Genomic DNA, 26,922 nt, shown 5'->3' with positions numbered 1-26,922 from the left:
TGAACCATAAAACATCCCAGGAAACTCTGACTCATGAGTTAACTGGAGATGAGTCACAGACTTAAATGGGAAAGCTGAAACAAAAAAGCTTCTAGAAAAGATCATAAAGAGTATCTTAGCTATTTTGAGGTAGGCAAAACTTTGTTAGGAAAAAGGCACTAAGCATAAAAGAAAAAATTGTTAAATTAACACTCATAAAAGTTGTAAATTTATCCTCATGACACCATTATTGCCTCATTGTGTCTTAGACTAGGAGAAAATATTTACAATACACACATACTGAATATATATTTTATGTAAGTTCTATGTCAACTGAAATATTGACAATTACATTAAAAATTGTATGTAGAAAAAAAATTGTATGTAGAATATAATCCCATGTTTGTTTAACAAGAACATATGCATATGTAAATATCTAAGTAAAAAAAAAAGAGCATAGAAAGAGATACAATACCTATTAACAATGAGTACAATAGGTGTGAGTTGTGGGGTCCAAGAGTTCTACTTTAGACATTGCTTAAATTGTTACAGTACATATGTAAATTTTTTCAATCAAAAAATTATGTATTTCTCATGAAAATGCAAAAAAAAGTAGGAAGATACTGAGTTATATATCTAGGTTCAAACCATTCTACCAACTGCATATCCTTGGGCATTTTCACCTCTGTGCTTTAGCTTCTTCATCTATAAAAATAAGACACAAAGCAGTTTGGAAATTACATAACATACCCGGATACTTAACCTAGGTCATAAAAAAATAGCATATTTTTTAAGTAATATATTTTTAACATGTTAGCTTCGCTTCCAATTATTAGTATCACAAAGTATGAATTATAAGGCTGCTAGAAAAAGTTTTAACGTTACCTGAACTTCTTCAATGCTTCCTCCCCATTCCTGATGTTTCCTCCCTTGTGGCTAGACTTAATATAACCTTTTCATCCTCTCTCTGTTCCTTTATTCATTATACCCAAGAGAAAAGAAAATGCTTCACCTAGTTGGTAAATTTGAAAACAATAAACAGCATGCCTAACCACTCAGCTCAACTCCTGCCCCTTTTTCCTTGAACCCAGGCCCATCCACACAGAGTCGTTTTCTCATATTCCCCATCTCAAGTCTTACCTAGAGAGGTACTCCACTTGGAAAGTGCATCTGTACCTGAGGGGTGCAAAGATTCCCTGAGGTGGGAGCGCAACATAAGGAAACCTACTTGCCCACAGATACCAAGCTATGTCCTCCACCCTCCCTAGCTCTCAGTACATACATGTATGACACTTTGGTCTTTTATGCCTTGCTCTGTGTCTTCTCATCAGGTTCTGAAACCTTTGCCCTGTGATGTAGAGGTGGGGAGCAAAGTGCTATCTGGGGGGAAGAACTTTCTCAAATACCTTAACATGTGCTTTCCATCACAACCATCAGCCAAATCCTAGAGGACTCATTCCTATTACTTGAAAACCACCACTATTTTAGCACTCAGGTTGGAAAGGAGCCATGTGTCGTCCCAGTGCTCTATAAACTCACTGAGGCTGTCAGGTCAATTCAACTTGCTACTACCTGAAACGAGCTATCCTAGTCCCTCTGAAATCCCCTGTGGGATGCAATACAAGCAATAAGATTGGTGTTATTTTCTGCCTAATTAACTCTTCAGAAGGGATAACTGAACTAATATCCATCACTTAAATCAAAGACCTATTTCATCATACTATGAGGATAAAAGTTATGATGATTAGGAAATGATCCTATGAAAATAAGCCTATGATGATTATGCTTATTAATGAAGAGTTATACTCATTTTTAATAATGGTAAGTAGATCTAATAATGTATTGTGGGCAGTCTTAAAAAAAATTTCACTGCCAATGTTATTTTAGTCTACATGCCTACTTCTTCAAAAAGGAGTATCAAAATTAACATCTAAAATATTGACATTAGGGGTGCGTGGGTGGCTCAGCCCATTAAACACCTGACTCTTGATTTTAGCTCAGGTCATGATCTCACGGTTACGAGATCAAGCCCCACATCAGGGTCTGCGCTGGGCTTGGAGCCTGCTTAAGATTTCCTCTCTGTCCCTCTGCCTCTCCCCTCCTCAAAAAAATACTGACATTATTTTCACATTTGTTGGTTTAGCAAAACTATGATCTTTCTTCTAAAGACTCCAAGGTATCTGGAGTTTATTTTCCCTGGTTTACTGTTTTAGTAACTCATTAAATCAAGAAAACAGGATTTCTATTTCTTACAATATAGTGGGCTAGAGATCTGGACAACTCTATCCCTCCAAAAGCAATCCAAATGCTAAATTTAAGATAAGAAAATAAACAAACCTTTTTAAAAGCATCAGTGAACTAGGACCAAATTGTTAGGCCAGTGACTGTATAGGCAAGAACTCTGAGAGATACCCTCAGAGATATCCAGAGCACTTAAGCTGATGTTTACCCTGAGAGCACTTGTCTAACAAGGTGAACAAAAGGAATGAGAAGGCAGGCGAGTACCCACACAAGTTGGAAGTTAGATGAAGAACCAGCACCAAGTAAAGCTAGAGCTCCCAGTGGCCACAACCAAATATAATAGAGATGAACAAAAAGTAACTTTTCCATCTTCCCGACTCCCCACTGATCTGAGTTGGGGGCTGCAGGTGTATGTTAGGGAAAGGAGATTGCAGGGAAAAAAGCCCAAAAGCTAAAAGTATAAGTAGGCCCTCACTTGAATTACAGAGTATCTCCTTCAAAAGAGCCACAGTTGGTCTAACAGCTAATTTCTTAACAGCGACAAGTGTAGTCAGAAGACACTAAAACAATACCTTTAATTGTTAAAAATACTGTCAACCCACAATTGTATTCAAAGAAAAAAATGTATTTTAACAAGAGCAACAGAATAGCCATTAAAAGAATAAAAATAATCATTAAAAAAGCAAACCAAAAGGATATGAAGAAAAAATAAACATAAAACAGAATAAACAAAAGCAGAAAATAAGATGCCAGCTATAAATACAACTATACCAACAACTACAATAAACATAAATGGACTAAATACTAAAGAAAAACTATAAAGCAGAAATTTTGTTAAACACTGTACGAAGAGACACATCAAAAATAAATTCATTTGGGGACACCTGGGTGGCTCAGTCGGTTAAGCATCCGTCTTCAGCTCAGGTCATGATCTCATGGTTTGTGAGTTCGAGTCCCACATCGGGCTCTGTGCTGACAGCTCAGAGCCTGGAACCTGCTTCAAATTCTGTGTCTCCCTCCCTCTGCCCCTCTCCCACTTGTGTTATGTCTCTCTCTTTCAAAAGTAAATAAAAACATTAAAATTTTTTTTTAATTTATTCAACTAGAAAGGCTAAAAATAAGAGAATGAAAAAAGAAATATCAGTCATATCTAATCCAACAAAGGATGGTATAAGCAAATTACTATCAAAGAGCATAAGCTTTGGACAAAAAGCATTACCATTGATTTTTTAAGGTAACAACATAATGATAAAAATGTCAGTAAACCAAGGGAAATATACTCTAAAATTTTATGTATCTAATTACCAATATTCAAAATACATAAAAGCAAAATACAACAAAACTGCAATCCTACCAAGGAAAGTATTTAAAAACATGTCTCAGTAGCTGATGAAATAGAGAAAAAGCAATCAGCATAGATACAGAAGACTTCTATCCCTATCAATCAGATTAACAAGCCTGACCTAATGGGCAGAAAAAAACTTTATCCAACAATGGCAGAATTCACCATTTTTTCCCTGAATATACACACATACTGAGTCCTGAAAGAAGTCTCAACAAATTCTAAATGACTGAAATCATACATACACCATTTCCTCTAAACATGATTCCATAAGTTAAAAATAATAATAAAAAGATAAATAGAAAAACTATAAGGATAGGTATGAAATGAGAAAGAAAAGAGCTACAGGATTATTAAGAGTACAAAGCACGTAATGGGATAAAAATAAGTCAAAAGAATGTGAAAATTTAAACAGAAATCCAACCAATATAAATCCTTGAAAGGTATTATCATTGACGTTTCACCAGTTTTTACATACTGACTGCAGCAGAGCCAAACTCTGAAACCTCCTCTGTGAAGTCACCTGCCACAGGAGGAGAGGATACGCAACCTCACCCTTGCATGTAAAATGCAATGCTGTGTGCTTCTTACCTTACACCACCTCTCTGGAAGCTGATCTATCTCACTTGGTGCTAAGGGTCCCTTCCTCATGCCATTCTCAACGGTTCACTTCAAGACACATCAGGTAACTCCATCCTTAATAAGCCCTTTTGCCTCCTACTGAATAGGGTCCAAAACATTTCGGATGGTGGCTCTCTGGTCCTCCCCATTCGGCAGACAACCACGACTTCTGGTGCGGTGCCAGTCACGTCCCCAAGACACGATGGTGAAGGTCAGAGTGAATGAATTCGGCTGTATCGGGCACCTGGTAACCAGGGCTGCTTTTCACTCTGGCAAAATGTATATTGTCAGCATCAACGACCCCTTCGTTGACCCCAACTACATAATCTACGTGTTCCAGGATGATTCCACCCACAGCAAATTCAACGGCACAATCAAGGCTGAGAACTGAAACCTTGTCGTCAACGGAAAGCCTCTCTCCCGTCAGCATCAAACGGGGCGAGGCTAGTGCTGAGCGTGTTGCTGAGTCCACCGGGGTCTTTTCCACCATGGAGAACGCTGGGGCTCAGTTGAACGGTGGCGCGCAGAGGATCATCCTCTCTCCCCCTGTTGCTGATGCCCCCGTGGTTGTGATGGGCATGAACAATGAGAAGACTGTCAGCAACGCTTCCTGCTTCCCCAACTACTTGGCCCCTCTGGCCAACACCATCCATGACGATCCCAGCACCGTGGAGAGAATCACGATTCGTGACTCCGTGCCATCACTGCCACCCACAAGACGGTGGACAGTCCCTCTGGGAAGCTGTGGCACGACAGCCCAGAGGCTTCCTATAACGTCATCCCTGCTTCTACTGGCACCACCGTGGCTATAGGCAAGATCGTCCCTGAGCTGAACGGAAAGCTCACTCGCATGGCCTTCCATGTCCCCACCTCCAACCTGTCAGTCACGGATCTGACCTGATGCCTGGAGAAAGCTGCCAACAGGATGACATCAAGAAGGTGGCAAAGCAGGCATGGAAAGGCCCCCTCAAGTGCATCCCGGGCTACCCTGAGGACTGGGCCATCTCTTGCAACTTTAACAGTGACACCCACTCTTCCACCTTCAATACTAAGGCTGGCATTGCTCACTGGTAAAGTGGTCAAGCTCATTTCCTGGCAATAAATTTGGCTACAGTAACCAGGTGGCGGACATTATGGTCCACATGGCCTCCGAAGAGTAAGAGCCCCCTGAGCCACCAGCCTCAGCAAGAGGCAGAGAGATGCCCTCAGGTGCTGGATGTCCATGCCCCAACTCAAGCCCCAATATACTGTGAATCTCTTAACTGCTACACAGTTTCCATCCCAGGTCCCCTGAAGAAGGGGGGAGGCTCGGGAGCCCTTCCTTGTCACATACCATCAATAAAGTATACTGTACCCAGCCAAAAAGAAAAATTATGGCTAGTTTAATAAAGAAAACACTGGATCATTCATAGTCCACATACACGTTGCCAACTCTCACTGCAGAAACACCAACAGAGTGGTGAGGACCCAGAAAGAACCTGATGTTGAGGCACACACATTTATCAGAACATTAAACTGTGACAGGAACAAAATCAGAAAATCTAACTCTACATTTTCACTTTTATCAAAAGCCAAGAATTTTCAACTAATTTTTCCCTGTGTTTTAGGCCTAAAACATTTCAAAGATAATACATTTAATGCCTAACATCTCCTTTCTAATTTGAGCCTGGTCTTTTCTAATTAAACACAAAAGCAACCTTAACACTAGTTTTCATTTTTAAAAAAAGAGAGAGAACTCTAATTTCAAAATGCAAATAAATGTCCTCTTAAAATAAGTGTTACTTCAAAATTATCTAATAAGCTGTTACTCAGAAAAAAAACAAAGCCAATGGTTTATATGTTTTTTGGACCTCATATTTTTAACTACAACCTATGCATTGTGAGTTCAGCACCTAAAATCACACAGACTATTATGCAGGTTATCAAAACAGATGTGGTTGATTAGATACAAACATACAAATAATCTTCTCCCGTAAATATGTGGAAATTCCCTAGGAGCTGCTTCTGGCTTGTCACTGGAGAATAATAGGCTACTACCTACCCAGATAAAAATAAACACTTCAGGGGTACCTGGGTGGCTCAGTCGGTTAAGTGTCCAACTTGGGCTCAGGCCATGATCTCATGGTTTGTGGGTCCGAGCCCCGCATCAGGTTCTGTGCTGACACCTCAGAGCCCGGACCCTGCTTCGGATCCTGCGTCTCCCTCTCTCTCTGCCCCTCCCCTGCTCGCGCTCTCTCAAAAATGAGTAAACGTTAACAAAAAAATTTTTAATATAAAAATAAACACTTCAAAGAAAGGTCAGCTTTCTCACCCTCCTTATCCCACGCACATATAAACATACATCACGTAAGCTCATTGCCAAATATTCCTGAGATCAATACAGCAATGACCCCAAGGGGGCAACTGCTCCTTAGTACTGTATACAACATTAAGGTCAAAGCAATGGAAGGGAAAGTTGTCAGACTCAGAGGGGGCCCAAGTCAGAAGCTCATGGAAGGTCATGAAGCACAAGTACCCTCCTATACAGGAAACACCACCAGGTGGGTCACCTAGACCTTGGCCGACACCAAACCACTGAAGAGTAGCAAGTGTAGGATTGAAATCCACATCCTCTGACTCTCAGCTGAAGGTCTTTGAAATGCCAACCCCAACTCTGAAACTGATTCAGTATCCTCATAGATACCTTTTCTTCCACACTGCCACCCTCCTTTTTCGGCAGTCACATAAGATCTTCCGAACTGCTTGTGTGACCCACCATATGTCTCTTACTCTCTGATTACTTCTCTTCTCTCCCTCTAAGCACTGACCTCTGTCACAAGGACAAAAACACCTGACTCGTACCTCTATCACCATTGTTAAAGTTACAGAAATCGTGTTCAGAAAGTAGGCTGTTTGGAAAACACCATCATAATATCTTAGGGAACTTTAAAAAGAGAAAACCTACTGAAAATGATCTTAAACTCCTGACACTCTCAGTGTAAGCCCACAGCTTCCTCTCCCACAGTGCATCACACAACATGCCATAGGATAGGGTAGGTCTGTGGGCAAATTACTTTGAAAATGCTGTATATTCTCCCAAGAAGTTCATAATTACAAGCTCTGAAAAGTACTAACAACAAATCAAACTGCTCAACCTTGTTTAATCTGGTGTCTCTAAGTATTTGACTAGAAAATGCTTTATTCTTCTGATACCTATAAATATCCCAGGCAAAGCTAATTTTCTATGCATTATGAACAAAGAAGTTTATAACTTAAAACTGCAATTGACGTCTAAAAAGTCTACGTATCAAATTAAGATGAAGTAAAATTTCTCAAAAAAATGAAGTAAAAATTCTATACTGCTTTCTCCCCAATACAGAAATTAAAGAAAAGGGATAAAAATCGAATCAATTTGGCCCATATTCAACAAGACACATTACAAAGTTTTGATGTGGAAAAAAAATCAGTAATTGAGGCAAAAGAACATCTCAATATATTTAAAACAATAGAAACAGCACAACAATGTGAACGTACTCAATACCACAGAACTATATACTTAGTGGTCAAAGTGGTTTAGTTTTATGTTACCGTGTGTTTTACCACAATTTTTTTAATCCAAAGAGAAACAGGACAAACCACTTTCTTGACAATAAGGTAATGCAACTTTGTTACTTTAACAAAGAAAAAAAAAAAAGGCAATAAAATCCCACCCACATGAAAAAGTTTTAACCACCTCATAAACAACCCTGGATCAAGGACAAATTTAAAACTAGAACTAGGGACTATCAATAAAATAGCAATAATGGAAACACTACATGTCCAAACTAGTGAGATACAGCTAGCATGGAACGAAAAGTTAATAGCCTGAAATGTCTTACTGAGTACACAAGAAAGAAACCAAAGCAAATGAAGTTACCAAAACAACAATAAAAGGCTGGTGTACAGAACTAAGGATAAAAAAAAAATTTCTTTCCTGAAAACTGAAGGCAGGGCAGCATCTTAATTTACCTTTACCTTTCCTGCACCTAGCGGTACATAATAGATGTTTCATAAATGTTATCTGTAAAGAATGGGACCTACATCTGAGAGGTAGCTTAAGCAATAAATTAAATACATCGGCTGAATCTCATCAAGAATTCAAAGCAACTTCAATCAGTTATCTTCAGGTTTTTTTTAATCAAATGTGTCATTCTCCTATTATTGGTCTTCTCATTGAGTATGCATTCCATTTACTACTAATATCAACCGATTTTTCTCAAATTCATTTGCAGATGTGTTCTTAACATCCAAACAGGTGAACCTGAAAAGGTGAATCTAAAAACTACACGAAAGTGAAAGGAACAAAATTAACTGAGAAACTATTGAAAAAGATTATGTTAGTAGGGGAAAACTCCCCATATCCTTAGTATTAAATAATAGAAAGTATTAATTTAGATAGTATGACACAGAGACAGATAATAGACCAACAGAACCAAACAGAGCCCAGGAAAAGACACTGATGAGACAAGGGGACACTGCAGAGCAGTGGGAAGAGGGTGACTTTCTCATTAAAAAATCCTGGGAGAACTCATTACATACATATATATATACATATATATACATATACATATATATACATATACATATATATACATATACATATATATACATATACATATATATACATATACATATATATACATATATATATATATATACATATATATATATATATATATATATTTTTTTTTTTTTTTTTTTAAGATAAAACTACCCAGGGCGACTCAGCTGATTTCAGCTCAGATCTTGATCTCGTGGTTTGTGAGTTCAAGCCCTGTGTCAGGCTCTGTGCTGACAGTGCGGAGCCTGAGATTCTCTCTCTCCTTCTCTCTGCCCCTCCCCTGCCCACGCACTCTTTCAAAAATAAAAACATTTTTAAAAAGATAAAACTACCCATACACAGCAGCGCACACACAGAACAATTACAAATAAAGTTCTAAATAAAGGAAAAATAAAACTTGTATTTTTTTTTTAATTTTTTTTTTAACGTTTATTTACCTTTGAGACAGAGAGAGACAGAGCATGAACAGGGGAGGGTCAGAGAGAGAGAGGGAGACACAGAATCTGAAACAGGCTCCAGGCTCTGAGCTGTCAGCACAGAGCCCGACGCGGGGCTCGAACTCACGAACCGCGAGATCATGACCTGAGCCGAAGTCGGACGCTTAGCCGACTGAGCCACCCAGGCGCCCCAAACTAAAACTTTTAGAAGAAAATGGAATAGACCATCTATTGATGGTGAAGTAGAGAAGCATATGAGACACAAAAAGCTAATCATAACAGAAAAAAATTGATAAATTTAGCTACATTAAAATGAGGAACTTCTGCTTATCATCGGATATTGTAAGAAAATGAAAAGCCCTTGGGGCACCTGGGTGGCTCAGTTGGTTAAGAAAATGAAAAGCCCAACCACCATCAGAAAGGATCTAGTAACACATATAAACCAAAGATTAGTATCCAGAATACACAAACATTCCAATGGATGAAGTGCCAATGGCATCTGCGTTTTTTTTCAAACAGTTCAGAAAACAAATGAATATAAATAAATGAATAAATGCATGTACATATGAATATATACATACACACCTATATTACAACAAAGCAAGGAGAGCAAAATGTTAAAAACTGTTGACACTAAGTGATGGAAATAAAGGTCATTATAGTCTTCTTTCCTTTTCTAGTTATTTCAAACATTTTATAACAGCAGGCTTGTGGTAAGGGAGGCAGTGTAGAGAATTCCTACAAAGCAACATAAATCCCCCCCCCAAACAAAACAAGATAAATAAAAAAGGATGGTGACCATATTAGTAACCACAAAAATGCATATTAAAGCTATTATGAGAAAACATTTAATGCCCAGAAGATTGACAAAAATTTAAAGTCTGACTAGATCAAATGTTCAAGACATGGGTTCAAGGGTACTCCTATACCCTACTGGTGGGAATACAAACTGATACACACGTGTGTCTGAGTGTATTGAGGCACATTCCAACAACATACAATGCAGTAGTATAAATGAACTATAGTTTACACAATTGGCATGTATCAACTTCAACCTAATTTTGAGCAAAATAAAGTCTCCACAGGATTTGGTGCCATTTATTTATATAAAGTTCAGCCTTAAGAACCAATCAAAGATGGAAACGTGATAAAGAAATACTTGGGAATGTTTATCATAAGGTAAGAATAGTGGCTACTCCTTGAAAGAAAAGAGCAAGCTGCAATCCCGGAAGGACAGAGAAGAAATCTGTTACCAGTTTTTTTGGGTTTTGTTTGTTTGTTTTTAAAGAGAGTGGGTGTTGGGAATGCAAACTGGTGCAGCCACTCTGGAAAACAGTATGGAGGTTCCTCAAAGAACTAAAAATAGAACTACCCTAAGACCCAGCAACTGCACTACTAGGCATTTACCCAAGGGATACAGGTGTGCTGTTTCGAAGGGACACATGCACCCCCATGCTGATAGCAGCACTATCAACAATAGCCAAAGTATGGAAAGAGCCCAAATGTCCATCGATGGGTGAATGGATAAAGATGTGGTGTGTGTATATATACACACACACACACACACACACACACACACAAAATGGAGTATTACTCGACAATCAAAAAGAATGAAATCTTGCCATTTGCAACTATGTGGATGGAACTAGAGGGTCTTATGCTAAGTGAAATTAGTCAGAAAATCAAATATCACATGAGTTCACTCATATGGGGACTTTAAGACACAACAGATGAACACAAGGGAAGGGAAGCAAAAATAATATAAAAACAGGGAGGGGGAACATAAGAGACTCAAATATGGAGAACAAACAGAGGATTACTGGAGGGGTTGTGGGAGGGGGGATGGGCTAAATGGGTAAGGGGCACTAAGGAATCTACTCCTGAAATCATTGTTGCACTATATCCTAACTAATTTGGATGTAAATTGAAAAAAATAAAAAATTAAATTAAATAAAAATAAAAATAAAGAGAGTGGGTGTATCAGTGTGCTTTTAAACATACACATAAATTTCACATACTCTTTTGTTTATATGTTTCACACACACACACCCCTACATCAGGAAATACCAGTAGGTGCTGGGGAAAGTTTTTCTACATGGAACAAATTAATTGTTGAAAATAAGAGGCTTAGAAATTATTCACCTTCGACTACGTCCTAAATACATTAGATACATGCTAAAGAACTGCTACAATTCAGTTATTTTTGTAAACAAATCTTTTTTTAGGGGGGATAATCAACCCCTAATCGATCTGTGTTACAGAGACAATGTTCAAGTTTAGGTTTCTCCCACTATCCAAAAGTACCCTGTTCCTATGAAACCTTTAGTAAACCCAAATGGTGTAAAACCAAGAGCTATCACCATAATCTAAATAGAAAAGGTTTTGAGTATTCCCAGACCCCAAAAATAACGTCTCTCAGGCTTCTCTGATACCTTAGGACACATCTTGTTAATGGATGCAGAAAATACATCAACACAAGGCACAGACGCTTGAAGGCACGGTGGGCTCAGTGGCTTGATGCTGAGATGCCGAACGTAGTTCCTGGGGAAGGAAGGACCTTGGCGGGCCACTCTCCCTGCTTCTCGGCACAGGCCGAGGCCTGCCTGTGTAACAACTGGCTGCAAAACAAACCCTGAATGCTGTTTGTGTTTTTTGCCTTTTTTCGTGGGAGCTGAAACCCTCTTCGTATTTCTTTCAATGAGAGAAAACAAGTACTAATGTGGGTCTTCTGTAAAAGTTAAGTGGCGCAACGTGTACTTTCGAAAAGTGAGAGACACCTGCATGTGCTGTCCAAGCACATATTTAACTGCTTTTCTAACGTACAATAAAATTTTTGTATAGAGGCCTGGACTTCCCTCCCTCTTTATGGAAAATACACAAGACCTGTCATATATACCAAGACAATAAAAGGCACATTTGCTACTAAAATACGAAGTATCATAATGATTAAAAATAATTGTTTAATAATACACACGGATATCAGGCATTATTCTTCATCTTACACATACAATGAAAAACACGGAAGGGTGTGGGAGAAAATACTCGATTAAGGATACAACCTCATGAACTAGAATTAGTAACCTTTTACTGCCCCTTAGTCTTATTATGGAAACTGGTCTGGATCACCCGGCAGAAGAACCAAGCGGCACTCGGAGATCTTGGAAGGAAGGAGATTTATTTTACACGGGTGGGCTCAGAGGAGAGCATTCTCCAGAGATCTGAGTGCCGAATGCAGGTGGGAAGGGTAATTTATAGCGTCATCTTCCGCATTCCTGATGGCTTTCGGGCACGCTGCAAACAGGGCAGGAAGAACCCAGAAGAGGAGTCTCTAAGCTGGGAATTAGAGCTTGTCTTAGTCCCATAGGCCATCTTATGGTGCAGAACTTTACTTATTTTCCCAACAGTAGTAATTTGGCACCTGAGGCAAGCAGGGTGGGAACAAGAATCTGGAAGGGAAGTCGTCAGGCAGGGACTGAAATTCCCTAATCAGTCCTGTTGGCCGTCAAATAACAGATTTTTCCCTAACAATCTTAGTTTTAAAAATTAAGATACAAAGTTTGCAAAATTTCTTTACGCTGTGAAAAAAGTTCCTAGAAGGCTCCCTCTCTCCTTTGAGTTCCCATAGTTCTGTGCTTCCACATTTATACAGTTGACATAATCCACTTTGTTTTTATCTGATCTCCCCCAATAGGTCAGATCACTGTGCGTGAAGAGTATTCACCTTCTTCATCTGTGTGTCCCCAAGTGTGCCTAGCTTGAGGTCTTGAGTGATAAACTGAAACACGTCTTTTGACTACAGAGAAACATGACTTAATTCTCGTATCTTTGGTAAAGCACAGTTTACTGGCTTTATTCATACCCCATAATGACAGCTGACATCTCCAACCCTACAGGCTAGGAAGTTTTCAAACTTCCTTTCTGGATCACTAGGGCAAGACCATGCAGAGCGCTCCTGCACCTGGAACCCTTACCATTCAATGACGGAGGAAGTAATGAACTCAAAAGGAACATGTTTACTGTGACGTGGTTTTTTCATTCCTGAAGGAATGTCTTTAGCCTATGGCTCTGCCTTGGGTGAAACAATGTCAAATGGTTTAAAGCAAACAGAAAACGTGACCCTTTTAGGTCAGCTACTCAATTCTTTACAAAGTCACACACACGAGCTCCCTATGCCAGTCGGTTAGTTGGCCAGCTGGCTGGTTTGCAGCCACCACCAACGGCATGAGAAGGACCGTGAATGAATTGAAAAAAAAGAATCACATGATAAATACCACTTAATATTAAAATCAGTGGATACTGGCGGAAGGTTCCTGTTTCTGAACTGCACAATGGCAAGCCGACAAGATAATCACGGGGCTTTTGAGGCCCCCAGCGAGGTCTCTGCATACACCCTGCTTGCTAAACTGGTGTGTCAGGGAGTTTAAGAGCAGGGGAGTACTGAGGATAGGTTATGAAAAAGCTGCTTACGCTGCTTGTGTTTGCTATCGTGTTTTAAAAAGGCGAGACGCTTCAAAAAGTGAATGAGCGAGCTGAATGACCATAGGTCACTTGCTCACAGCGGCTTGTCGGGATTATTTAAATTCAGGAGCGAGACTCGGCTGACAAGCTCCCGGCACGGCTGCAGGCTACACTCCTCACACAGCGCCTGAAGGGTTATTACGATGGCGGGTGTCTACAGAGGACCACAAAGGAGTCTTACCCCTTCCCGAAGGCACCTCATTAGCACTGTGTACGAAGCCAAGGGAACGGCCCAGCATTCTCTAGGGTTCTTTTTTTTTTCTTCCTAAAAAAAAAAGTGGAAGGAAAAGCAGTGAAGCTAACAGCACAAAAGAGATTAACCCGTTCGAGAAAAAGGCCGTTTCAAACATACAAACTCTCTGAGGCTTCTTAATATCCTATTGAAAAGTATCACTACCTGGCAATTCTGACCCAGTGAGGGGGTCTTTGACCACGTTGCACATACAAGGTGTTTCTCCTTTCTCCTCATGTTCTATATGATGTTCATCAGACCCCTTCATCAGAAGCCAGGCAGGAAGAAGAAAAAAAGAAAACGAAGAAAGGACAATACGATCCACCTGGCAGAGAAACTACTCTACTGACAATCGTAGGTGAGACTACAGATATTCCTACCTGAAAGGTATTCCACTAGTTGAAAGGATTTGAAAGCACAGAATACACAGCTCTGAGGAGGATCTCAGGAAAACCCACAAGCATAAGTAAAAGGCAGTATGTTGCCCGGTAAGACAAGGTGCTAAATAAAAATAAGCAAGTGTGACTGGTGGGTTCGCTGATTTTAATGACATCGGCAAGGATTCGCTCACAGAAGAACCAAGTTAGGGTAACAACCACAGAAACACGACTGTAATTTCTCAAATAAAATCTAATTATAAATTAGGTACCACACAGAAAGATTGGGGGGGCAATTAATCCCTTTAAGGCAATGAATCTCTTTAGGTTCTGTTTGGAGAAAATATTTAAGACCATCCAAATTTTAGAACTAGTACCTTATGGTCCAGATGCTTTTTATACGTATGCTGAGAATCATGACCCATTAAAACCGTATCCTTGCTCCATCACAGAATCCCACACAGGTCAGAGGCTAGACATTATCATCCCAGGCTGCTGCAGCTTGAAAATCACTATCGAAAATCACAAAAATTCAGTACCCAATTTCACGTCCAAACGTGACTTTCTTCCCTTCCAGCTCACTTGTTCAGACCGTCTACCGCACCCTTTCTGTACTCTATCGCCTACCCTCCCCCAGCCACTTAGATCCCCTGGTCTGCCGTTTAATCCCTCCTGCCAAAGGCCAAAACCCTTCCCGCATGTCCTTTTCCCTTCTCTGGGGAAACCAACCCCCGAGGGAGCCGGCGGCCTGCTTCCCCAGGCCTGCGCTCAGGCAGCCGGGCTCTGAGAGGGGTGACCCCAGAACACAGAGCCCATGGATGACGTGGGATCAGCAAGCCCAGGGAGCTTCGTTCTCACTCTGCAGCATCCGGTTCTCCGACCAATTCCCTCTCACTCTGCAGCATCCGGTTCTCCCACTCCCTCCGACTCCCTCTCAGAAAGGGCCACTTCACAGCCGTGATCCTCTGGCCACCGCACCGACTTTCCTCCGCCACAGAGATCACGGAAGTCGTGAGTGAGAAAGCAGCTCCCGGCGTTCCTACCCCTGAAGCCGTCTGCTACCTACACCCAGCGGTTACAACGGGACAGGCTCCTCCACCCCTTCCACGTGGGCCCAGCATCCCATTCCCATCCTGCCTCCTCCAGGGTCATTACCTTGCTACCTACCCCATACTGCTAAATTTTCCAAGCCCTGTCCACGGGGTCCTTTCCATTTCCACTACAATAACCTCACCGTCCCCATCTTCCAAACGGGGCTCCCTTCGGCCTCGGCCCCTCCATTCCTTTTCACACCTATTCTCGATTCACATTGCTGGTCCCAGCTTCCTCACCTCCTGCTAGAGGCTCAGCGCGCTCCAGGATGCTTTCTTCCAACTCCCTCGCTTGAAGTCAAGTAAGTAAACATATAAAACAGCTCCTGTTGAGTTTCTGGTGACTTTCACGCCACTCGATCCAGCAGGCTCTTTTCAGAACTTTTCATGGACCGTCAGCTACCGCAGCCCTACTGGCTTTCTCTTTCCTGAAACACCCTCTTCGCACGCCTAACTTCACTCCTACTTCGCTTACTCTCATTTCAGCTCAGAATCTTTTCTTACCATTCTCCCACCTATTCTCCTCCTTTAAGCCAGAGTCATCCCTCTGGCACTGAAATCAGATGACACCATTACCCTTCTTTAAAACCCTAGTGACTTCCCCTTGCTCACAGGCTTAAGACGACGACTTCGGACTCATCCAGATTCCTTCCTGAACATGCTGGCCAGTCTCTCCAGCCCTGCCTCCTTGCTCACTCCCTCCTGTCCCGTTGGTCTTGGTGTGGGGCGCGCCTTATAGAAGCACTTACGAAGTGCCAGGAATTCTTCTAAATGATGGTCACACAGCCGTGAACAGGACTGATAAATTTTCTGTCTTAATAGTATTTAGTGGGGAAAGAAGACGAAGAAGAGAAAGAAGGAAGAAGTAGGTGGAGGAGGAGAAAACAAGACAAGTCAGTCAAGATGCTGGGGCTGCTACAAAGAAAACCAGAGCAGGGTACGGAGCGAGAGGAAGACCGTAGGTAGGGTGGCCCCATCTCCTACCACGCAAGACCACACAAGGAGAAGACCCTCTGAAGGGATCCGAACCGAGAAAACGCAAGTATCTCAGGGAGAATCACTGCCAGCAGGATGAACAAGTGCAAAGGTGTTGAGGCAGGAGCGTGGCATGGCGGGTTCAAAGAGCCATGGGGAGGTCAGTGTGGCGGGAGGAGGAAGGCAGTAGGACAGCAGGGAGAGAGGAGGTCACACAGGTACCGGGAAGGCGGCCCCCCAGGGCCTACAAGGTCAGTGGCAGGATTTGGCTGTGACGGGAAGAAGCGCTGGAGGGCTCTGAGGAGTGAAAGACACTGTAGACGCCCGTGGTTTTCACAGGCTCCGTCTGGCTAACAGAGGGTAACAGGCACAGAGCAAAGCAAGGAGGTCATCTAAGAGTTCTTGCAACAGGGCAGGTGAGAGATCATTATCAGCTGGACAAAAAGGTGACACAACAGGAACGCCCAGGCTCAAGGTGGGAGGTACCCCTGATAAAAGAAAATACACACAAACAATAAGCAAACTGCCTCATCATGTTGTTGGCCGATTCTGCTCTGCTCTTCCCTTCTCAAGCCTGTCACCTTGGGGTGCTTCCAGAGAGCCAACAGGACAGGGCTTAGGTCTCTGTATTGTACACAATACACACTATCACATCGGGTCAGTCTTACTACACCAGCACTGAGCGGAGATTTGAAGGTTCACATATATTCAGAGTGACCGTTCCAGAAAAGCCCTCATCTCGTGAAAAGTTAATGATTTTTATGGATCCAGGGACCTAACTTCCGTTTCCAGTTTGCTAACCTAAGTTGAAGTCAAATGCCACAGAACCACCCCTTTATTAAAATAGCCTAGCTTATACCCAATTAAAGTATGTACCAAAGAAGGGGATTCTTTACATCTACTTCTCAAAGCAAATAGAAATAGCATTCTATATGAGTCCAAAAGATTCTAGAAAATGCAAACTAGTCTGTGTGACAGAAAGTAAATGAGTGGATGCGGGCAGCAGTAGGAAGGGCAGGAGGAAGGTATTATTGCAAAAAGTGTGGAGAGTCTTTTGGAAATGACAGGTATGTTCATTATCTGAACTGTGGTGATGCTTTCACAGGTGTGTGTGTGTGTGTGTGTGTGTGTATAAATTGATCAAATTGTAATCATTAAACATGTACAGTTGGCTGCATGCCAATTATATCTCAATTAAGCTGGAGGGAATAATAATAATTCAAAAAAAGAAAAGAAAAGAAACAACAAAAAGAATTACACTACACTCTCATCCCTGATCAGACGGCCAACTAGGCACCTGACCACTCTTCTAATGAAAGCAACTCTTTTTATTCTGACATCCTCACAATGCATCAGAGATCTGACAGGGAAACAAAGAATCAAACTGCAAGCATGAAGGCTAAGCTGAGCACCGAAAGTCTGCTTTTACTCTGGGGGCCTGCAAAACTTGGTCATGACCCCCGGCTCATGGCATCAAGCCTCATGTCAGGCTCTGCAATGACCACTGACCATGGAGCCTGCCTGGGATTCTCTCTCTCTCTCCTCCTCTGCCCCTCTCCCCCCCACTCATGCTCACTCTCTCGCTCTCTAAAATAAAAACATTAAAAAAAAAAAAAAAGACACATTCAGTACAATTCCAAATACACAGCAGAAGACTCAAAATTATCAAGATAACAGTACTTCCCAAATTGATCTGCGCAATGTAATTTTTTTTTTTTTTTTAATGATTTGCAGAACTGGACAAGCTGATTCCAACATGCAATGCTCTAAGGGGCGAAACCAAAACAACTTTTATAGGATATTAACGCTTGTTAGCCAGGATATGTCAGAACATGTCAAATAGCAATAGAGGTAATCAGAAGGTCTCACCTGGGTGGCTACAAGGTAGATCAGCTCCCCAAGGGTTGGTAAGAGGCACTGTTTTAATTTGCTATTTCTGAAGTTTTCCCTAATTAACTCAGTTAAGACAGTAATTGCCTGAAAAGGGGGGGAAAGAAAGAGAGAGATTAGTTCATATGTATCTCTTAGTTCTTTAACCTACAGGTAAAAGACAAGACACTCAACAAAATTCACTCTCCATTTTTAAGAACTAGTTTCCAAATTATTTTCAAAACATGGGTCTTATTCCTGAGAAAGCAGTAAGTGTCCCAGAGAAAGGTAAAAATGTATCTAGTGAAAGAAAGGCACATACATACAGCACTTGTCAGTTACTAAGATCTTGCACTCCATGGCTGATCCTGCAAGGCCTCTGTTACTCAGTCTCTAAACACAAGGAACGGAGGCTTCAAAGAGGGCAGCAGGTCTCCATCCAGTTCACTCAGACACCAGAACTGAACACAGATGGCAGGACAGAGCCTACCATGCCCCAGCACCTCCAACTTCGAAAAAACTCTTACACTGCCTTAAACTTTTAAATGACTCCTCCCAAAATCTCAGAGTAGTAAATGTTATTCCGAAGTGTCAATATAATCCACTTAAAAATTCAGTAGGCTATTTTATCAAATCCAGTTAATTTCCTAGGTGTCATGCTAAGAAAATTACATACACTCATTGCCGGAATTCATACACCAGAACACACGTCAATGAAATCACAGTGTGACCCATAAAGTAAGATAGAGTAGGTTCAGGATGCTACATATAGAGGGGCCCAATTCTGAAACAAACAAACAAAATACGTAGTGTGGAAGCACTGCTCTAAAACAGCGTAATTCAGGGGCTCCTGGGTGGCTCAGCTGGTTAAGCATAAAACCTCGGCTCAGGTCTGGATCTCGCAATTTGTGAGTTCCAGCCCCAAAACGGGCTCTGTGCTGACAGCTCAGAGCTTGGAGCCTGCTTCAGAGAGGGAGCTTGTCTCCCTCTCTCTCTCTCTCTCTGTCTCTCTCTGCCACTCCCTCCTTCCTCCCTCCCTCTCTCTTTCTCTCTCTCACAAATAAATGAGCATTAAAAAAAAATGCTATTTGCAATCACTAAAAATATCAAATACTTAAATATAAACCGAACAAGGGGTGCTGGGTAGCTCAGTCAGTTAAGGGTCCGACTTCAGCTCAGGTCATGATCTTGCCATTCCCTAGTTCGAGCCCCAAGTCAGGCTCTGTGCTAACATCTCATAATGTTAGCTCAGAATCTGGAGCCTGTTTCAGATTCTGTGTCTCCCTCTCCCTCCCTGTCCCTCCCTCAGTTGCACTCTGTCTCTCTCTCAAAAACAAACATTAAAAAAAAATTTAATAAAACAAAATTTATGTGTAAAGGTAAAATAATTAGAATAGCCAAAACAATTTGGGGGAAAAAGTGCTGAAATTAATCTGATCTCAACACTCAGTATATACATAATGTAATCAAAACTGTGAGGCACTGCCAGAGACAGATATATCAATCAATGGAACACAGAATCCAAAAATAGCTCCACAAGAATGGCCTGCTGATTTCTGAGAAAAGTGCAAAGGCAATCCAAAGGAGGAAAGTCAGCCTTTTCAACAAATGATGCTGGAGCGACGGGACCATCCAAAGGACGAACAAAAAGCAAGCCTCAACCTAAGTCTAACGCTTTATACAACATACGAACTTAAAATGGATCACAGAGTTAAATGTAAAACATGAAACTATAAAATTAGGGGAGGGGAGAATGGGGTAAACTCTTCAGAGTCTAGGTAGAAAGTAGACTGGGCACCAAAAGCACAGACACTGTATCAAAGAAGATATACAGTTGACAAATAAGCACATGAAAACATGTTCAACATCATTAGCAGTTAAGGAAATACAAATTACAACCACAATGAGAGAACACTACACACCTATCAGAATGGCAAAAATAAAAAAATAAAAACATGACAACACCAATTGCTGCTAAGGAGGGAGAAAAACTAGACCACTCAGAAATTGCTGGTAGGATACAAAATGGTACAGCTACTCTAGAAAACTGCAGCAGTGTCTGGAAAAAAAAAACAAAAACCAAAAAACACTCAACATGCATATACCAAAGGACCCAGCAAACTGTACCCCTAAGCATATATCCCAGAGAAACTGTGATTTGGTGGCAAGTCCACTCTTTCCTGAACCCCAAATCTCAAGCATTTTTCCCAGAGAAATGAAGACTTTCATCCACACAAAGACCTGTACGTCAGTGTTTGTAAGAGCTTTACTCATAACTGTCAAACCTGGGAATGACACTGGTGTCTTGCAACAGGGGGATGGTTAAACGAACTGTGGTACAACTGATACCATGGAGTCCCATTAAGCAATAAAAAGGAACCAACTACTGACACGTGGAACAACCTGGATGAATCTCCAAAGAATGACACCAAAGTCTAAAAGCCAGTCCCGAAAGGCTACACGATATGACTGCACTCACGCGCCATTCTCAAAATCATACAAGTATAGAAATGGAGAATAGATGAGTGGCTGCCAGCGGCTGGAGTGGGGGTGAGACAAATGATAAACAGCAACACGAACTATTCTTGGTGATGAAACGCCTCCGTACCTTAACTCTCTCAGTGTCAGCATCCTGGCTGTAATATCATACCGTAGGACTCCCAAGATGTTACCATTGTGAAAAACTGGATCAAGAACACACAGTATCTCTGTACTAGTTCTCACGACGGCATATGATCTACAATTATCTCCAAGTAAAAGGCCTAATTCTTTTAAAGACTCAACCTCATACTACATTGGAAACCTAGATCCTACTTTCTGCTTCACCAAGTTAGGGGCAGGGATTTACAATATTTCCCCATTGTCGAATCCACTGGCGTTTTGAATCCGTCAACGTCACTTGAAATTAAAAACACTTTAATGCTGAAGATCTTTAAAGAGATAAAACTGTCTGAACCGCCTGCAGCTTAACAGAAATTGCTTTGGAGCTTAGTGTCTTGTAAACAGATACACATCATATAATCCAAGCTAGTAACACCACAGCCAGCGGACAGCTCACTTGCAAAACAGTTTAACTTTGGATAGCACTAAACGGTACACAACACAATGCTTGTCTGCAATGTTATTTGCATAGATTTTCCACTTGTTTTTTTCTTTAATGTTTATTTTTTGAGAGAGAGAGACAGAGACAGAGTGCAAGCAGGCAAAGAGACAGGGAGACACGGAACCCGCAGCAGGCTCCGGGCTCTGAGCTGTCAGCACAGAGCCCAGCGTGTGTGGCTCAAACTCAACAAGCCATGAGATCATGACCTGAGCCAAAGTCGGACACGAAACCAACTGAGCCGCCCAGGGGCCCCTTCACTTGTCATTTTTAAAGAAATTTTAATATTGAAAAGCACAACCGTAAGAATAATAAACAACCATTCCACATGAGGGACAAATAACCAAAGAGAAAAACAAGTTTTCGTTGACCTGTGTACAATGACATTTGAAAATGCCAATACTAAACAGAACAAAAGGTTAAAAATAGATTTGTTTAGTCCTTCTTCAAACTCAAAAATATGAGTAATTCGAAGGTACTGTTCTTATGTATGTTTTCCTGTATTCTGTGAAAATTCACCTGGCCTTCTAACACTGAAACTGAGGGGGAGGCGGGGGGGGGGGGGGGGGGGGGGGGAACCAGGGCAGATATTCAAGCATTATGCTAGTATTGTGTGCCATTTTTTGAAAAACCTAAGTAAAGGAAAATGAGGGGGTGGGAGAGGGCTTATTTCTAGCATCACTGTGCTTTGAGGCAAATATACACCGTCATTAATGGAGACCATCCTTCTGCAACTAAAGCCATGATTGGTCGATTGGCCACTACACATAATAATTTAAGATTGTAGTATTTCTTAAACTGCTTTGAAATCCAAACCCATTTTATCACAACTCTGACAAGGTGGAATGAGGCCTCTTCTGGCTTTATACGAAGGCATCAGATTGAACTAAATGGTCACATGTGCACCAATCTCACGTAGCCTGGACTGAGTCTCTCAGGTCAAAGGCAAAAAGACAGGAAGATGGCGAACTAAGAAGTATGAATACCAAAGCTTGGAAGTTCCGCAGTTATAAAACTAATGCTTGGACACTTGCACAGATATCATTTGCTTGCTCTTGACCCTCAAAATAGTTCTTAAGTGTCCATGTTCACAGGTATACAATGAACAGCTACAAACAGAAACTGAACTAAACTCCAGATCCAGGAAGTAGCTGGCATTTCCTAGTCAGTGTTTTTACCCCACAGGGACATTTTTAAAGCCCTACCTAACTACTCCCAATAGGAGACACAGCAGCAGTCATCGTAAGAGCTAGAACATAACCTTTTAAATTAGATGTTGCTCAGTATTCTCCCCTAACCTCTGAAATAAGAGGTATTCCATCCACAAACTCAAGTAAACCAAAAATTCCAACGGACAGCACTCTGCCCAGGCTTTTTCTTTCTTAGAACCCCACTTTCAATGTCCCAAACATAGTGAGGGCATATAAAATAAGAACACTGTGAGCCTCACAGTCCTTGCCTGAATTTTATTTGTACTGAATCTTACATTCCTTTGGGTCCTGCGTTTCTGATTAAGCCTTCACAAGTAAAATCACACCTGTGGACTTGAAACTTAAACCCTCCTTTTCACAAGTGCTGGTTAAAAAGTGAGGCAGAGAAGGAAGTCTTGACACATAAAGACAGGTCAATGATGCAGAAGACAGATGGCAAACTTGTTTGACGGGAATAGAATTCTGTTCTGTATTTAATAACCAAAAATATTATTGCAACGAAGCAGCGTAGTCTGCATGAACCTCTCCTGGTGACATCTTGACGTCAAAGTTTTAACATTATCGCCGTGGACGTAACCTTTAATTATCTCAGTATCGGTTGGCATCTAACTCCTAAAATCAGGTAATGGGGAACCTCAAGTAAGGACTGCTAACTTGTCACTTCCCTGTTGAGGCCTAAATATAAACAAATAACCTATAATCGGTGGATTCCTTCTCTCAAAAATAACAAACTGTCGGGGCGCCTGGGTGGCTTAGTTCCTTGGGCATCCAACACTTGATTTCAGCTCAGATCATGATCTCATGTTTGTGGGTTCCAACCCCGCACAGTGCAAAGCCTGCTTGGGATTCTCCATCTCGCTCTTCCTCTGCCTCTTTCCCAGTTGTGCATCCAAGGTCTCTCTCTCTCTCAAAAATAAATAAACATTTAAAAAAAAAAAAAAAGGAAAACTGTCAGGAAAAGCAAATAAAACACCTAAGCAGATTTCTTATGCCGTCTTTTACAGTCATATAGAAAGTTTGGAAGCACTCAGTATACCAACTCTATCAACTTCATAGCCTCTTGTTTTGTTTTTAAATTAGGTGTCAACAAATTTCAACTGCAAAAGAAACCGGTCACTTTTTGGTCACCGGTCATCCAGTCCCTCTTCCTAACACTCCTCAACCTCTTTTGTACCTTTCCTGTACTGGGTTTAGTTTGTGGGATGACAAAACAGGCATTCTGCACCCTAAATATGGAACCTGAAAGGGTCCCCAACTCCCCTCAGAACCTCTTTCCTCCCACAGTGTGGTGCAGTCAAGAGAAGGCCACAATCGAAACTCAGCCAGCGGGGCTCTTGCTCGGAAATATGAACCCTGGGGCACCTGCGTGGCTCAGCTGGTTAAGTGTCCAACGTCAGCTCAGGTCTGGATCTCACGGTTCCTGAGCTCAGCACAGAGCTTACTTCAGATCCTCTGTCTCCCGCTCTCTGTCCCTCCCCCACTCATGCTCACACTCTCCCAAAAATCAACATTTAAAAGAAACAGAGAGAGAGAGAGAGAGAGAGAGAGAGAGAGAGAAAGAGAAAGAGAGAGAGAGAGAGAGAGAGAAAGAGAAAGAGAAAGAGAAAGAGAAAGAGAAAGAGAAAGAGAAAGAGAAAGAGAGAGAGAGAGAGAGAAAGAGAGAGAGAGAGAGAGAAAGAGAGAAAGAAAGAGAGAGAGAGAAAGAGAGAAAGAGAAAGAGAGAAAGAAAGATGAACCTTGAGTGGAGTGACCCACAGTAACGGCATAGCTGACCTTCACTCACTCATTCTGGCAGCGGCCGCAAGCAAGACTCCAAGAGGGTCCTGCTCCAGAGGCCTTCCAGAGCCGCCAGGTCCTCACTGCTCCAAAGCAGTCTCTTGGAGCCTTTGACCTTGCTCATCCCCTAATAAATACCCGTTAGGCTACACTTAGGCAGAGTCAACCCAGAAAAGTGGCCAACAGTTCCCCTCCTTTCCTGGACACACAAAAAGATTTCCCAGCCCCCTTGGTGTGACTAGTTCCAGCCTACTGAACATGGAAACGATGTCCATACACCCACGTGCAATTTTCCCGCCTCTCTTCCCTGCCCCAGGAAACGTTCAAGCACGACACTGGATGGAGATGGAAATGTGGAAACAGCCGGGAATGCTGAGGTCAGCTGCCCTTGGAGCCACCTAGGCCCGCAGGATCAAAGGTGAGCCCGAGACGTCCAAGGTCTTCGTTACCACAACGTAAACTAGCCAGTCAGGAGACTGATCCCTCATTCAATTCAAGGAGACCATCCTAGTTATACACAGAAATAAAGGAGTTTTCATAATTCAAATAATCACTAATAAAACAGGAAACTATGGCACACACATCTAAGGAGGAAAGATGATCATTTGTATGGCAGCTAAAATCTGCCATCAACATTTATGTCATGGATCTGCCACCATGAATGCAAGGCACCAACTACTAGAAAAGCAGTGTATTAAAAGTATCTGGATAGATCTTGCTATGCAGATTAAGAAATCAGAGGTCAGACTGCAATAAATCTGTAGTGTGAAACCTGAGTAACCGTTAAAATTCTTTTGTACATTCTGATGGGTGGTAGACAAAATATCCTGAATACGCCTCCCACTGAAAATAACAAAAAATGCTGGAAAAAATCTTTTTAAATAGCTTTATAAAATGCATAGTTGAACCGGCAAGAAATTAAGGAAACCTCAAAGACCAAAAGTAGAGAGAAAAGAGGAAAACAGAGAAATAAGTAAACCCTCTAGATACTTTAACCCTGGCGGCATGTGCTAAATCTTGGTGATCTTGAAACAACCTTCTGAAACGGAACAAGAGACACACCTCAGGGCCTGCCCATAGTGTGGCATCAAATATAGGAGACCATTCACATTCAGATGAAACCCCAAGGATGGATCAGGAGACTACAGATGCTGGCAAGGACGTGGAGAAACGGGAACCCTCTTGCACTGTTGGTGGGAATGCAAACTGGTGCAGCCGCTCTGGAAAACAGTGTGGAGGTTCCTCCAAAAATTAAAAATAGATCTACCCTATGACCCAGCAATAGCACTGCTAGGAATTTACCCAAGGGATACAGGAGTACTGATGCATGGGGGCACATGTCCCCTATAGTTTATAGCAGCACTTTCAACAATAGCCAAATTATGGAAAGAGTCTAAATGTCCATCAACTGACGAATAAATAAAGAAAACGTGGTTCATATATACAATGGAATACTACTTGACAATGAGAAAGAATGAAATCCGGTCATTTGCTGCAACATGGATGGAACTGGAGAGTGTTATGCTAAGTGAAATAAGCCAGGCAGAGAAAGACAGATACCCTATGTTTTCACTCATATGTGGATCTTGAGAAACTTAACAGAAAACCACGGGGGAGGAGAAGGGGGGGGTGGAGTTACAGAGAGGGAGGAAGGCAAACCATAAGAGACTCTTAAGGACTAAGAGCAAACCAAGGATAGATGGGGGGTGGGGGAGAGGGGAAAGTGGGTAATGAGCAGAGAGAAGGGCACTTGTTGGGATGAGCACTGGGTGTTGCATGGAAACCAATTTGACAATAAACCATATTTAAAAAAGAAAAGAAAAGAAAAGAAGAGAAAAGAAAAGAAACCCCAAGGATATATGAATAAAAAGTGAACCAGCCTACAAAAGAGGATGGTAAGGAATCTTGAGATCTTGGTACTGAATAAAACAGTGGGAGGCAGGGAGGAAATCTTCCCTAAGAATTGAACCAGGTCTGAAAAGCAAGTCTGCAGATCACATTCACATTGCCTCTCACCTGGGAGACCAGAGATTCAAGCACCTGGGACTTTGCCAGGCTGACCAGCAGCAACCTGACCTTAATGATGGTCTACAGTTAATGAGGTCAAAATGCTAGGATTCCCCGAGACTGTAGAGCAGTGGTTCTCAATTTTATTGTGCTTCATAATCACCGAAGAATTTGTAAAGATACACTGCTGAACTCCACCCCCAGAGATTCTCATTCAGTAGGTCTGGGGTGGGGGGCCTGAGAATCTGTACTAGATGTCTAACAAGTTGCCCAGTGACGCTTAAGGTCTAGGACAACATTGAAATCACTACTGTGGAATTCAATATTGCCTGCGTATTGGAATCATTTGCAAAGCTTTAAAAACTATAGATACCTGCATCTAGCCCCAGAGACTCTGGTTTAGTCGGTCCAGGGCATAGCCTGGACATCCGAATTACAGAAAACAGAGTCTGAAAGCTCAGGGAACTGAAAATGTTGACGTGGTTCTACAAAATGCAACCTGCCCAGCCACCCCCTAAACCATCCCTCCAAGGTGGGCCTGAAAAGCATGCCTTAGTGAGAGGGACA

At 41.8% G+C, this 26,922-nt stretch overlaps 1 protein-coding gene across 16 annotated transcripts in view; it reads right to left on the bottom strand.

Annotated features, from left to right (window-relative positions):
- Positions 1 to 26,922, bottom strand: part of ULK4 (unc-51 like kinase 4) — a 570,273-nt gene that overhangs the window by 458,192 nt on the left and 85,159 nt on the right. For 15 of the 16 annotated variants that reach the window (XR_006206962.1, XR_006206963.1, XR_006206964.1 and 12 more), the window contains exons 18-19: positions 18,262 to 18,369; positions 13,899 to 13,982 (exon numbers count right to left, since the gene is read on the bottom strand). Coding sequence is in view for 13 of the 16 variants with exons in the window: in XM_042954274.1 (XP_042810208.1) it covers positions 13,899 to 13,982; positions 18,262 to 18,369 (192 nt within the window). In the remaining 3 variants the exon portion in view is untranslated. The remainder of the gene's footprint in view (positions 1 to 13,898; positions 13,983 to 18,261; positions 18,370 to 26,922) is intronic. The other variant, XM_042954277.1, reaches the window with a different exon arrangement.

The sequence above is a fragment of the Panthera leo genome, chromosome C2 (genome assembly GCF_018350215.1).
Source record: "Panthera leo isolate Ple1 chromosome C2, P.leo_Ple1_pat1.1, whole genome shotgun sequence".
Classification (NCBI taxonomy): Eukaryota; Metazoa; Chordata; class Mammalia; order Carnivora; family Felidae; genus Panthera; species Panthera leo.
The sequence above is the reverse complement of the archived record's forward strand: the minus strand, read 5'-3'. Positions and strand labels throughout refer to the sequence as shown.